We start from the raw sequence: 14,123 nt of genomic DNA on the forward strand, positions 1-14,123 counted from the left end.
CGCCCTCCCACAAGGGACCAGGATCGTATTCGGGTAACGGTAATGACAGGAGTCCTTGCATCCTACTGGTGACAGGTACAGGCAACCAAAGCCACAAAACCTACAAGCACTTACTAGGAACTCTGAGATTGCATTCTGAGCTCCCTGCCATACACAACACAGTATCTAGTCACAAGTCAAGCTCAATGAGGGGGACGGCCCCGTGGCGGGGAGAAAGGTCTGTCTACGTCCTGAAAGTTGAGAGAGACCCAGAGCGGGCGTGGGAGAGCAGGGGATGTATGAGCCTTTAAAGTGCACAGAGAAGGGGTGAGGCCCGAGCCCTGGGAACCCCAATACTTCCAGGCTGAGTGCGAAGAGGCCCACCTGCAGACCAAGAGGGAAGGAACACAAGGGTCCGGAGGGGGCCAGGAGAGCATGGTGTCACAGAGGCCAACACAGAAGAATGTTTCAAGGCACTGGGGTCCGGGGGTTAAACGCTCCAGAGCAGTGGTCGGCAAACTGCAGCTTGTGAGCCACTTGCGGCTTGAGAGCCACATTTGCTGCTCTGTTGACTAATGTGTTTGCCGACCACTGGGATAGGGGCTTCATCACAAGGAACAGCAACAGCATGTAATTATTGGGATCAAGAGTCTAGGTCAGTGTTGGCAAACTTATTTGTGAACAGAGTGGCAAACCTCAGCTCGAGAGCCGCAGTTTGCCGACCACTGCTCCAGAGCATCAGCTGGGAAAGGAAAAGCATCCTCTGGATTTGACAAGTAGGCGATCACCAGGGGCACCTTGCCAAAAGCAATCTTTTTTTTTTTTTTTTTTAATCATTTATTTATTTAACTTTCAATGACAGTCTACCGTCCACATTGTTTTGTTGTCAGCACAGCGGTCAATCATTTACTTTACGAAGTGTCCCCCCGGACGCCTCCCCGCTCTGAACACGCCCGATCTCCTCTGATCTCGGAGGCGAAGCAAGGTCGGCCGGGTTGGCACTCGGATGGGAGGCCGCGGGCATCTCAGTGGCGCGCTGGAGGCAGAAGACCGCACGTGGGCCGGGACCAGGAGATCTCGGTTCCACCCTGAGATGTGGGCGTTGGAGCGTGGATGACAGCCGCTGTCTGTCATGGGGACAGGCAACAGAACGCCAGTTGGCAGCAAGAGAAAAAGCAGAAGCCGAGGCTCCGAGAGGAGAAAGGAAGAACTCCCCAGAGGCCCCCCTTCCTCGGCTCCAGGTGGTTTCTGAGGCCCCTGGGCTCTGCGGGACCCCAGCATCCTCATGTAGCGTTCCCCGCTCTGCTCACTGGCTCCCGGGGGCTTTTCTGTGGCTGTCACTCAAGAGAGGTGTGGCTCTTAGGCCGTGCCCCCTGACTGGCTGAGAGGGGAGGGAGAGTGGGGGTTTCCCCCAAGAGGCAACTTGATAGAGAAAGGGGGACGTTCCAGGGAGTGGCCTGGTGTACACAAAGGCAAGGGTCTCAAAGAGCCAAATGTGTTTCCAGGGGAATTGGGTGTGGGCTCCTGTAAAGGATGTTACAGTTTCTTTTTCTTTTCTTTCCTTTTTTTAAAAATATTTTTTACAGAGAGGAAAGGAGAGGGATAGAGAGTTAGAAACATCGATGAGAGAGAATCATCGATCAGCTGCCTCTTGCACACCTCCTACTGGGGATGTGCCTGCAACCAAGGTACATGCCCCTGACCGGAATCGAACCCAGGACCTTTCAGCCCGCAGGCGGACGCTCTTTCCACTGAGCCAAACCGGTTTTGGCAAGGATGTTATAGTTTCAAATCAAAACCAAAGAGGACTTGTTATACAGCCTTGCAAGGCATGTACTAGTATACCATTGGTAATCCCATCAATTATGACAACCGTTAATATGTTGAGTGCTTACAATGAGTGATTTATGCAAACGGTTACTATCCCCACTTTACAGGTGAGAAAATTGAGGATGGAAGGGGTCACACGGCTAGGCATCAGACCGACTTAGCGGAGGTCACATGGCTAACGAGTTGCTGGTGCTTCATTGGATCTCAGGTCCTGAAACCAGGATCTGCTGCCTCAAAATATATATATATTTAAAATATTTTATTGATTTTACACAGAGAGGAACTGAGAGGGGCAGAGAGTTAGAAACGTCGATGAGAGAGAAACATCGACCAGCCGCCTCTTGCACACCCCTCACCGGGGATGTGCCCGCAGCCAACGTACATGCCCTTGACCGGAATCGAACCCGGGACCTTTCAGTCCGCAGGCCGACGCTCTATCCACTGAGCCAAACTGGTCCCGGCAATATTTTTTACCTGAAAATGCATCCATGGATTTTGGCAAGCCTTTTAAACGTGTAAAAATTGGGAAGAACCACATGCACTCTCTTAAAGCGGGCAGGATTTGCCTGTTCTGTGGCTGACTTACGTTCTCTGTAGGGAAATGAGTATAGACCCCAATGCCTCCAGCAACGCTCCCTGTACAGAGAACCCATTTGCTGCTTCCGCTGGTCGGCAAAGGTATACTCACATTATTGCACATTGTGTGTGTGTGTGTGTGTGTGGTCATTCACTTGTTCATTCATATGACAAATACTTGCCGGGCTCCAGTTTAGTGCCAGGGACGCAGAGATTAGAGGTGAATTAGGGCTCCGTGTCCTCTCGGAGGCAGGCGGCTCACAGGAACAACAAAGTCCTCTCAGATAGTGTGACAGGGCCCTGAGGGAAATAGACAGGGTGACCTGAGACGAGACACAGGACAGGCGGCTGCTGTAGAGAGGGTGCTGGGAGGCCTTTCTGATGAGCTGACACCGAGCGGAGATAAAGGTGGACAAGAAGGCTGCGATCATGTGAATACCCGGAAAAAACACCCTCGCCTGCCCGTTTTAATGAGCAGAGGAAAGGCCAGGTGGCCGGAGAAACGGGAAGGTGGTACAAGTTGAGCTCGGGGAACGGAGACAGGGGTCAAGTCCTGTGAGACCTTGTAGACCACGGTCATGTTCAAACCAGTTTCTGTAGAAAGGCATGTAGGTGGGCAGGGGCAACATAGGGGGGTTTTCAGGAGGCCTGAGGAGAGCTGGACCCAGAGCCCATTCATGGAAATACACTAGAGGGCGAGGGGCGTGGCCAGAGGCTTCCCTTTAGCCAATCAGAGGCTGGAGGCGGGGCACGGGGCCACCAGCGGGTCAACCACCTCTCCAGCCCACTTGCTCCAGGTATTTCTCCAAGGTCGTCTTATTCTTCAGTCACAAGTAAATCATCTGTTGCATAGGTGATGGACAAGGTTAGGCTGTCACTTAGGCTTCCTCTGGGGACAGATTGGAGGAAAGGGGATTGGATAAAAATCTCTCGGAAATGGCTTTGAGTGACAGCACGAAGGCTTTGGGGTTAGCCATGCTTTTGGCCCCAGTTTTGATAGTAACTAGTCCAGGAGTGGTCCGAGAGTCCCCTCCCCTCCCTGGGCCTTTATCTGTGAAGAAGGGACACTGGGGAGGTGGTGAGAAGGGCGGTGAGGTGGTTTGTAAGGGCCTTATATGACCAGCTGTGATCTGGAAGTAGAAGATAGAATTGACTAAATTAACTCAGCTTTATTAGTATCATAGATGTGCTCTTGCTGAACTGCTTAAAGAGAAAACGTATTTGTCTACGACAGTATGATGGGTCAAAACAAAACACATATTACTTTGAAATAATCATTCACTGTAAACAAGGCGGAATCACACCTCAACAAGATCTAATTTGAAATCATTTAACCTACACTGAGTGCGTCCTCTGTACCTGGCTCAGTTCTAGGCTCGGGGAGACAGAAATACAGGAAAAATGGATGCTCAAGGGACTTACATTCCACTTGAGCATTTAGATTTTCTATGTGGGTGTGTAGGTGTCTAGATTTTTTTAGTCTGCAATTTTGCAAATGTAGAGGAATAGGAATTAATTTTCTAAGCACCACCCAGGGAAACCATGCAACATTTTCACCATCTGTGATATTTAGCCAATGAACTGATGAAATTCTGTGGCTTCAAATTGCAAATAAGAATTTCTGTAGGCTCTGGCTGGGTGCCTCAGTGGATTGGAGTGTTGACCCCATACAACAAAAGTTTGGGGGTTCGATTCCCAGTCAGGGCACATACCTAGGTTGTGGGGTATATTCCTCATTGGGGCATGTACGGGAGGCAACCTACAATCTCTCTCTCTCTCTCTCTCTCTCTCTCTCTCTCTCTCTCTCTTCCTCTTCTCTCTCTCTCCTCTCCTTCCCCTCCTCCTCCTCCTCCTCCTCCTCAATCTCTCTCTCTCTCTCTCTCTCTCTCTCTCTCTCTCTCTCTCTCTCTTCTCTCTCTCTCCTCTCCTTCCCCTCCTCCTCCTCCTCCTCCTCCTCCTCCTCCTCCTCCTCCTCCTCCTCCTCCTCCTCCTTCTCCTCCTCCTCCCTCAAATCAATAAACATGCCCTTGGCTGAGGATTAAAGAAAAATAATTTCCGTGGCCCCTCTCTGGACTAGCTGTCTGGGTAATTGTGTATAAGGGGGTAAATACACACCTGTGAGCAATGGTTTATACCTTTTTTTGATCACTGCCCCGCTTTCCTTTTACACTTGGAGATTCAGTCGCCAGGGCTCCATCAGTTTTATCAACAGCGGAGAGGAGGCACCGGGGAGGCAGACTGCATTTCCAGCTCATACACAGATGTGGACATGCTGCATCTCCCAAGCTGGGTGCTCTCTGCGGACCCGCAGCGGGCATGGGGGGACAGCGGCACCCTTTCCTGCTCGGTGCTGGGGAAGGAGGACAGGCAAGGACAAAAAGCTGTCCAGGTCACAATTCTGGGCTTTCTCCACCTGCCACTGGGCCTCTGAATGTGGCCATTTAAGCAGTGGACACATTTAAAAGTCTGTGGGTTTGGAACACTTTCGTGCCCTGTGTCGTCCCACGAGCACTCTGTGGGTTATGATATTGTTTCCATTCCTCTGGGAGCTGGAATGCCTGTGTAGTCAGGGCAATTGCTGAGGGTCCCTGAGGTCCCTGAGGAATCCAAGGGGTCAAAACTATTTTCACACCAAGACATGCTATGCTGTGCCTCTCCCCCTCGCATTCTCTCCGGAGCTGCATGGTCTGGGTGACATTGCAGCAGACGCAGAAGCAGCCGCGAGAGCCCAGCTGTCTACCATTAAGCCAGACGTGAAAGAGTTTTGCAAAACTGTGAAACAAATGGAGACTCTTATGCAAACGTGTTAACATAAATAACATTTTAATGAACGTGTTTCCCATAGAAGATCCTCTACCCTTGGAGTCTGTGCTTGCAGATGAAAGGAAACGAACCAGAACTGGTCCACACTCTGAATAAATCATTGCACCAATCAATCAGCCCCTCTCCCAGGGGGTCTGCATGCCAGCTGAAACTCCCTCTCACATCAAGCTGCCTCCTCTCTGGTGCCCATGGAACCAGGTGGCTCCCAGAGGGCCCCTGGTTTCAGCTATGACACTTTCGAGCATCTTCTCCCGTCAGACCTGAGAGCTCCCCACAGTGGGACCCTCTTTCCTTCGCCAGAGTGCAGCGAACAGGAACGGTATCCACCCAGAAGTGCCACAGGGACATCAGATGAGACCATGATTGTGGACGTGTTTGAAAGCTGAAATGGATCCACACTGGGTCTATATGAACTTGAATAAAGGCCTAAGAGGCTGAGCAGGAATATGGGCACAGCATACAAAAGAGGAGACAAAATCTGAAATGAGACACTCATCAAAAGTACTCTGAGGTTTTATTTATATCTATTGAAAAAAAACCCTATGTGCAACTATCTGCACAAAAATCCCAAAAGACCAAAAGCTATACATCCCAATGGCATGGGCTCAGGAATGGATGACCCCCTATCTAAAACACACCGGATTGTCTCCTGATTCTAAAAAATAACATGTGGTTATTGTAGGAAATTTGAGAACTAAGGAAGAGACACAAAGAAGAAAATTAAAACCACTCCTCATTCTAACACCCAGATATAACTGCTAACACCTTTGTTGTGTTTCTCCTGTGCTTTCAAAAAACCTCAAACCCTTATGTGTTGTATATGATTGATATCACACTACGTATACAGCTTTGGGTCCTGCCTTTTTTCACTTAACATCACTTTGGGAACATTTCCCCACGACATTGCAAACTCTTTGTAAATATGAGAGTAATGGCCACCTCCAGTTCTGCCCCACCCCTGAGCGCTGGGCACCATGCTATCTGGATGGGAGAATGGAGGTGACACAAGAAAAGGGGGTGCCAGCCTGGCTGGTGTTGCTCAGTGGTTGAGCATCATCCTATGAACCCGGAGGTCACATTCGATTCCCAGTCAGGGCATGTGCCCATGTTGTAGGGCATGCAGGGGGCAGCCCATCCATGGTTCTTTCTCATCACTGATGTTTTCTGTCTTTCTCCCTTTCCCTTCCTCTCTGAAATCAATAAAAAAATATTTTAAGAAAGATAAGAGCCGAAACCGGTTTGGCTCAGTGGATAGAGCATCAGCCTGCGGACTGAAGGGTCCCGGGTTCGATTCCGGTGGTCAAGGGCATGTTCTTTGGTTTCGGGCACATCCCTAGTAGAGGGTGTGCAGGAGGCAGCCGATCCATGTTTCTCTCTTATCGATGTTTCTAACTATCTCTCTCTGTAAAAAAAAAAAAAAAAAAAAAAATCAATAAATCTCCCTTCCTCTCTGTAAAAAAATCAATATAATATATTTAAAAAAAAACCAAAAAACACACCAAAAAACAAAACAAAACAAAACAACAACAAAAAAAAGGGTTTAAAAAAAAAAGATAAGAAAAGGAGGTGCTGGCATTATTAATCTCCAATACCGATAATCCGGGAGCGGGATTCCTTCTGTAGGAGGGCGTTCCAGCTCTCGGGGGCTCCTTCTAAAAGTGGGGCATTCCCTGCTTCATTGGAGGGCATGCTGATGGACTTCCATTCATCCGGGATCAGACCTGGCCAAGGTCAGTGTCAGGAGGCTCTGACATGAAGGCCAGCCAGGACAGAAAGCATTTCTGAACTGATACTGTCAATGAGTATATGACACGCTTCTATTTGCTCCCTGCTAGCTACACTTTTTTGGGTGCACAGATTAGCAGCAGCCCGGGTAAGAAACTGCTCTGAGCTTTTAGCTCCTGGCTGAGCGAACATCAAAATCAAATGACAAAATAAGAAACCACCCCAGGATAGTTGGCAAATATAGCACTTTTAAAGTCACCTGGGGCCTTCCTATTACCAGCAGCCCCATCTTTCCTGGGGTGTTTGTGTTGGTGCGGAACTGGCAAAAAGGAGAAAGAGAAGAAAAAGGGGTCGGGGGAGGAGACACCCCAAGTGTCCTTCTGTGAGAGAACCAGGTTTTCAACTTCCGAGTGCTCCCCACTGTCTTCCTCTGGAGAGCGCCATTACATCATGGCGTAGGCGATGACAAAATAGTTAAGCTCTGAGTCGATCAGCTTTCTGTACTTCCGGTAAATTTCCCGCAGCGTCCTGTCCTCTTCATTTGTCTCATATCTGTTAGTATAAATTCTCACCTGTGCCAACAGAGAAACACATCCGTGGGCACTGAAAACAATCTGAATGACGTCCATGCACCAATTGTGCGCAGAATCAGGAAGAACCCAAACCAGGGTCCCTTGGGTGAAACTGTTCATGGAAATGAACTCAGGTGGTCTGACTGCCCCCACTCCTGCCTTGTCTCGGAGGGACCCTGTGGAGCAAGGCTGCCATGTTGGACCCAGGCTGGACGCCTGCTCCCTGGGGCCCGGATGCCCGTTCCTCCCCGGGGGGCTCTTACCTTGAGTGTGCGCAGGGCACACTGTCCTTCTTCCTGACTCTTGAGGATCCGCTCCACAAACTTCACATCAAGGAAAGCCCAGATTTTGAAGTAAAACAGCTTTCTGCAGGATAAGATGAGGAGGTGCAGCTCCTTGTCGAGTGACTCGTGGTTGTTGTTGAACTCAAAGGTTAGTTTCTGGAAAAGCACCAAAGGGGGAGACATACCTGGGCAAAGATGCCGGGACTGGCTGGGTCATTCCTGACATTTCCAGGACCTGACCTCTGGCCTGATAGCCGAGGTGGCGGCTAGAGGGCTTTCGATAAGATGCCTTGGACAGCTGAAACCGGTTTGGCTCAGTGGATAGAGCATCAGTCTGCGGACTGAAAGGTCCCAGGTTTGATTCTGGTCAAGGGTATGTACCTTGGTTGCGGGGACATCCCCAGTGGGGGGTGTGCAGGAGGCAGCTGGTCGATGTATCTCTCTCATCGATGTTTCTAGCTTTCTATCCCTTGCCCTTCCTCTCTGTGAAAAATCAAAATATATATATATTTTAAAAATACATGAAGATCAAGGAGGAAGAGGTCTGGAGATTTGTAAAACTTGGAGCTTGGAGGCCATGTATTTGGAGTCCAGAGACCAAGGTCCTGGTGGGTGGGCCAGGTGACTGTGGACGGGCCACCAAACCTCAAGTTCTTCAGAAGCACAGAGAATAATAAGTCTGCTGCCTGCCCAGGTGAGGGCGATGTGAGTCTCAGATGAGCTATTAGCACTCCGTAGACCCTCACCGATAGCAGTGGGTTTTATACCTATTCATGTCGATCGTCAACAACCGTCTGTGAGTGAGGGCCTTCGGAGGGACGACATAATCCTGATTTTATAGATGGGGAGCTGCCAGATTACAGAACAGCCCACCCCTCTGAGCCCTTCAGTGGCTTGGGTCAAATTTGGCTTTCTGTTTGGTTTGAAGTCACACTGTTTCCTGCCTCCTCGGGCCCTATGGGAAGAGAGGAAGGGGCTGCAGACCTGCTACTCTCCTGTAGATGCACCTTCTTATAAACATCTGTTTTAATTCTCACCCAAGGATGTTTTTTTAAACTCATCTTTTTTTCCCCCAAGAGAGAGAAACATTGATTGGTTGCCTGCCATATGTGCCCTGACTGGGGACTGGACCTGCACTTGTGATGTGCCCTGCCTGGAAATCAAAGTCCCAACCTTTTGGTGTGTGGGATGAAGCCCCAACCAATGGAACCACCTGGGTACACCTTTTTGATCAGGCCTCATATCTTTGAGCTGGGGACACAGGGGTTTTCCTTGGTTGACATTCAACCAAAACGTTCCTTGCGTTCCATGTGCAGGAAGTGAGCAGCCCCTTCTGTGGTCTGTTGTGACTTTATGGGGCCAGGAGGCTTAGCTTTGTCGCATTTCCCAGACCCTCAGTTTAAGGGTGACGGAGTGTGAGTGAGCCCAGCCCAGAGCAGGCGTCAGTAGCCTTTCCGATGGGGAAGCCAGTAACCTGGGTGAAGTCACTCCTGGACGCCTCCCCACCCTCGGGTTATACCTACCTGCAGAGTGTGCCGGAAGGTGGGCAGCAGGTCCAGCAGAGTGGGCCGCATGGTCCAGTCCGGGTCACTGAAATAGCAGCTTCTCAGACTGATGCTCCTGACGGGGATCTCCTGCAAGAGGATCCGGGACAAGCGATCGTACTTCATGACCCGCTCGAAGAAGAAGTTCACCTTCAGGTTGACAGCCTGCCTGGCCAGCTTGGCCCAGGACATGCCCCAGATGACCTGGCCATGGGGGTCATGGATGTGGCATTTGATGTTGATGGTCCAGAGGGTGCTGGCATTGTTCTCACACAAGTTCTCGAGTAGCTCGTCGGAGATGCAGTTGTAGTTCAGGGTCAGGGACGCCAGGTTTTGGAATGTGGCCATGGTCTTGTTGAACTGGGGGCTGCTGTAGACGGCGAGGTGGTGGCTGAAGAAGTCCTCAATGTTGAGCTCTGAGGCCATACTCTCATTCCTCAAGTAGCTCAGGGAGTTGAGAACATGGCAGCCTTGCTCCACAGTCAGCCTGGCCCCTTTCAGGTTGAGGTAATCCAGGTGTTTGCCCATCTTCTTTAAGAAGAAGCTCAAGCTTTTGATGAACGAGCTCCGGATGCTGTTCCTCCAGACCAGGCGTTCCAGCTCCAGGTGCTGGATGGAGAGAGACTTCAGACGGTTGTTACTCTTGCCCAGACTCGAAAGCAGGCCTCGCATGGTGACCTGGAACTTCTTGGTCAAGACAGCGTTGTAAGGATTCAGGAATTTGATCTCCAGGTGCTCCAGATAACGACCAAATTTCTTAACATACCAAAGAGCTGACTGGAATTCAGAGGCGTGTACCCTGGAAGGTCTCCCACTGAACGTGATGGTCCTGTATCGCCAGAGGTCAGCCGAATACATCATCTGGTTCCATTTCCTGCAGACAAGGGCCGCCCTGGACCTGTCCCTGTCTCCCAGCCACCAGAACACACGATGCAGGCACACATCGGGCAGGGTGGCCCAGCAGCTCTGGTCTTGGGGCTGGATCAGTTGGCTTTCTTCATCCATCAGGGAACCTGGATGTCCGGTGCAGCTGTGTGGTAGGCAGGGCTTCCAAAAGTGAGCAAAGGAAAGCAATCACTTGTTTTCTGTGGGGAGTAAAAAGGACGAGCCATTACCTGTTACCTGCCAAACAGAAATTAAACCCAATTGAATGAATTTGCACCATGGCCCCCTGTGGAGTAGACACTGTGCTGGTGCCCGTGGTCCACAGATAAAGTCACCCTATAGTCCACATCACAGGAGCCACAGCCCTTTAGGGGTCTATCAGGGACACAGACCAGCATGCAGTTACAGCAGCACGTGAGCACTGAGAAGGTTCAGATGTATTCATGGTGCAGGGTGGCACAAACAGAGGGTGACTGACTGCCTGGCTGAGTGAGCCGGAAGTAGAGCAGGCTTGAGGTCTGAGCTGGGTTCTGCAGGGTGAGTGGGATTTGCAAGGCTGACCAGGTTGGCCTAGGGGTAGTGGTGGAAGAGCTGAAGGTTTCCGGGTAAAGGGAACAAGGAGCGCACAGCCACCACACTGTGAATGTTCATGTGTTCACATTCAGGGAACTACCATGGATCTTCACTTGTAAGGGGAAGGGAGTGAGGGAACTGGAGCTGGAGTAGAGGGAGGGGCTGGATTAAGGGGCTCTGGGTGATGTGATAAAGGCTGTGTCCCAGAGGCCAGGGTTTCCCCTGTCCCCACTCCCGGGACTTTGGAATCCTGATGTGGCTGGTCCCCTTCTCTGGATGAGAATCACTGGGTTGAGCTATACGGTTGATGGCCGTGTTATATTCAGAAGGTGTAGCAGCAGAACAAGGGTGGAGAACCTCCACGAGGTCACAGGGGGCCAGGGAAGGTCAAAGGGTCACACATCTGGAAGTGGTGTGGTCAGTGTGTGGAGGTACAGGAAGGACACTTGGGAGTGGATGAAGGATGGTCTGGAGCAGAGTCCAGGCCCAAACCTGGGACGAGGGTGGCATGATAAAGGGAATGGGATGGGCTCTTTGGAGGACACAGTTTGGGAACTGGGGAACACAGACGTGGGGAGGACGGGAAGTCCTGACTTGGCTGTTGGGTTGCAGGTGGCACCCCCGCCAGGCCAGGGAGGCGCAGCGGGGAGAGCTGGGGAAGGCCCTCCTGAAACATGAGCCCCCCGACTTCTACAGCCACATGCTGAGAGAGCTTGACTTTTTGCTTTCAGTGCTTCTCCTGCCTGAAAGTACCCTCGTGCTCTTGAACCCTCCCGAATCCCCCATTCTAGAAACTTCCAGCCCTCCTGCTCCATAAAACTATGGGTTTCCCTACCAAGGGGCTCAAGAAGATTGACAGCAGTTCATTCACACTCAGAGCAGAGGGATGGGAGCTGAGACCCAGAGAGGGGAAGGGGCTTCGTGAGGTCAAGAACGAGTTAGAAACAGGGCCCGACCAGAGCTGGGCTTTCTCTTTCTCCTACAGATTCTTCCTACCTCCGCAGGGGGCAGGCCCGAAGGACAAGCTAATCCTATTTCTCAATGCAGGACCTTTGTCTGCCCAAGACCACTCTTAGGTTTTATTTATTCATTCGTTTCTTTTGTCCCACTGCATCGCCCCCCTACTGCAGGTAACTTCTCCAGTGTATTTGATGTGCATCTTTTTGTGTGTGCTTGCCCCCCCAAAAGTATCTATAATAATAAAAGTATAATATGTTAATTAGACCAGATATCCTTCTGGACGTCCTTCCGGACGACTTTCTGGATGAAGCCCAGGTTCCAGGTGCCAGAGGGAAGCTGGTGCTGGCAGAAGGAAGGCCTACTCTTGCACAAATTGTGTGCATCGGGCCTCTAGGGTACAATATTTGTAGGCCTCATTTGAAGCATCCATCTTGTATGAAAACTGCTGTTTGAAATTTTAATCCTGCTATTTGGCTTCTGTAAATTAAACCTTCCCCAGACAAGGTTATCAGTGCTGGTGCCAGGACCAGGCCTCTGGTTGAGATCTCAAGGCCCCAAGTACAGACGGGCTCTTTAAGAACTTGCAAAGGGCCGAAACCGGTTTGGCCCAGTGGTAGAGCATCGGTCTGCAGACTGAAAGGTCCCAGGTTCGATTCTGGTCAAGGGCATGTACATTGGTTGCGGGCACATCCCCGGTAGGGTGTGTGCAAGAGGCAGTTGATCGATGTTTCTCTTTCTACAACGTTTCTAGCTCTCTATCTCTCTCCCTTCCTCTCTGTAAAAAATCAATAAAAAAAAAAAAAAAAAAAAAAAAAAAGAACTTACAAAGGGGGCCAGAAACACTCCATATTTGGGAGACAAAGAAGGTAAAATCATATAAAGAGGGAGAATTCCTGCATGCTGGGGCCCAGAATTTGAGAGACATTTGCCTCTGGACCCGCACGTAATAAATGTAACTCCATCTCTCTGGTATTGCTCTGTTCTTCTTCAGTTTTCTGTAACACATTCATGTCCCTCTGCTTATGTCCATCATCTGAACGGAAGCTGTTTGTGGTGGGCGCCCCCGTCTGCCTCCTATCCACTCTGCCTAGATGAGTGCTGGCCTCCTCAGCTCCCACCAGCACCCCAGTGGCATTGAGAGTCATTCAGTGAGCTCCTGAGGAGGACTTTATTGGGGATCTTCTCCCCCACTTTGTCCTCATCACCCCATCATGGCCTATGGAACAAGTGGGGGGGGGGGGGGACCCTGACTCCAGCTGGCCCTCCCACCTCCAGATCCAGAGAGACTCCCATGAGGGGGGCAGGGGGGCTTGGCAGAAGTCTGCCCCCCCCCCCCCCCCACCAGGGCACAGGGCTCCAGTGGGTTCCCAGAGTCCTGCCTGCTCTCTTCCCGCTCCGCCCACCATCCATCCCTTCCTGGGATCTGCGCCGAGCCTTTCCCTCCCATGGGCCCACACAGCCCTTAGGCCAGGGGCGGACTCATTCTTCCTTTGAGTCCGTACTTCAACATTTAACAAATGAAAAAAATAGGGCCATCCCTCCGGCACACAGACTGCCCTAGGCTAGGGGCCTCCGCAGCACTCCGCTCGGAGGAAAGTGCTCAAGGAAAGCTCAGCCAACTCGAAGGCGAAATGAGAGCCTTTGCCCCAGCAGAGCCCCTTGTCAGGAGAATCGTCGCAGGTGGCTTTGGAAGAACACGTGGGGCCGCTGGGAAAGTTGTTGCAAGTTTCCAAGAGTCGTGTGCAATCCCTGGGACGCCCCTCCTCACCAGGGAGAAGCCGTGTAGCTTCCCACGGTTTGGATCCTGGCTCTGACCATGGCTGTGTGTGACCTCAGGCTAATTCATGTCTGTGTGCCTCCGTCTCCACGTATGAAAACAGCAGAAATGACCTATTACTCATTTAACCTACTCCTCATTCCTTGCCCAAAGGCGGAAGGAAGGGCAGGGGGCATGATCCTCCCCCTGTGGAAGGGTTACATAAGCTGATCTATGGAAAGCACCGGAACAGGGTATAGCACAAAGTAGATGTTGGCACACGTGCCTGCTGCCCACAGGAAGCTGGTGCCAGGGCACTTGTACAGCATCCCTGGGTGGAAGATGTGAACAAGCCCACTTTACAGATGGGAACACAGAGGTGTCAGGAGGTTAGGAGAGTCTCCCAGGGAGATGGAGTAGGAAGGGGTGGATTTGAACCCACCACCCTAAGGGACTCGCTATCCTAGGTCCCATCCACTTGATCTCAGAGCTGCCCACCTGGGAAGGAAACCTAAGGAAGTCAGATCGCCGACCCCCCTGAGAGAGCTTCCAGGAGGAGGCCGGCAGCCCCTCCCTCCCGCGGGCCTGGGCGCCCGCACCCACCTGGGACCGGCTC

At 51.3% G+C, this 14,123-nt stretch overlaps 1 protein-coding gene across 1 annotated transcript; it reads right to left on the bottom strand.

Moving 5' to 3' along the window:
• Positions 1 to 5,638: 5,638 nt before the first annotated feature.
• FBXO39 (F-box protein 39) lies at positions 5,639 to 13,271 on the bottom strand. The gene is made up of 3 exons (XM_084862990.1): positions 9,313 to 13,271; positions 7,769 to 7,945; positions 5,639 to 7,505 (listed from the first exon to the last, which is right to left on the bottom strand). Exons 1-3 carry the CDS (start codon positions 10,336 to 10,338, stop codon positions 7,377 to 7,379), a joined length of 1,332 nt encoding a protein of 443 aa, XP_084719116.1. The 5' UTR covers positions 10,339 to 13,271; the 3' UTR covers positions 5,639 to 7,376.
• Between the last annotated feature and the right edge of the window lie 852 nt (positions 13,272 to 14,123).

This window comes from Pipistrellus hanaki (assembly GCF_964339955.1).
Source record: "Pipistrellus hanaki genome assembly, chromosome: 16".
In the NCBI taxonomy this organism is placed as follows: Eukaryota; Metazoa; Chordata; class Mammalia; order Chiroptera; family Vespertilionidae; genus Pipistrellus; species Pipistrellus hanaki.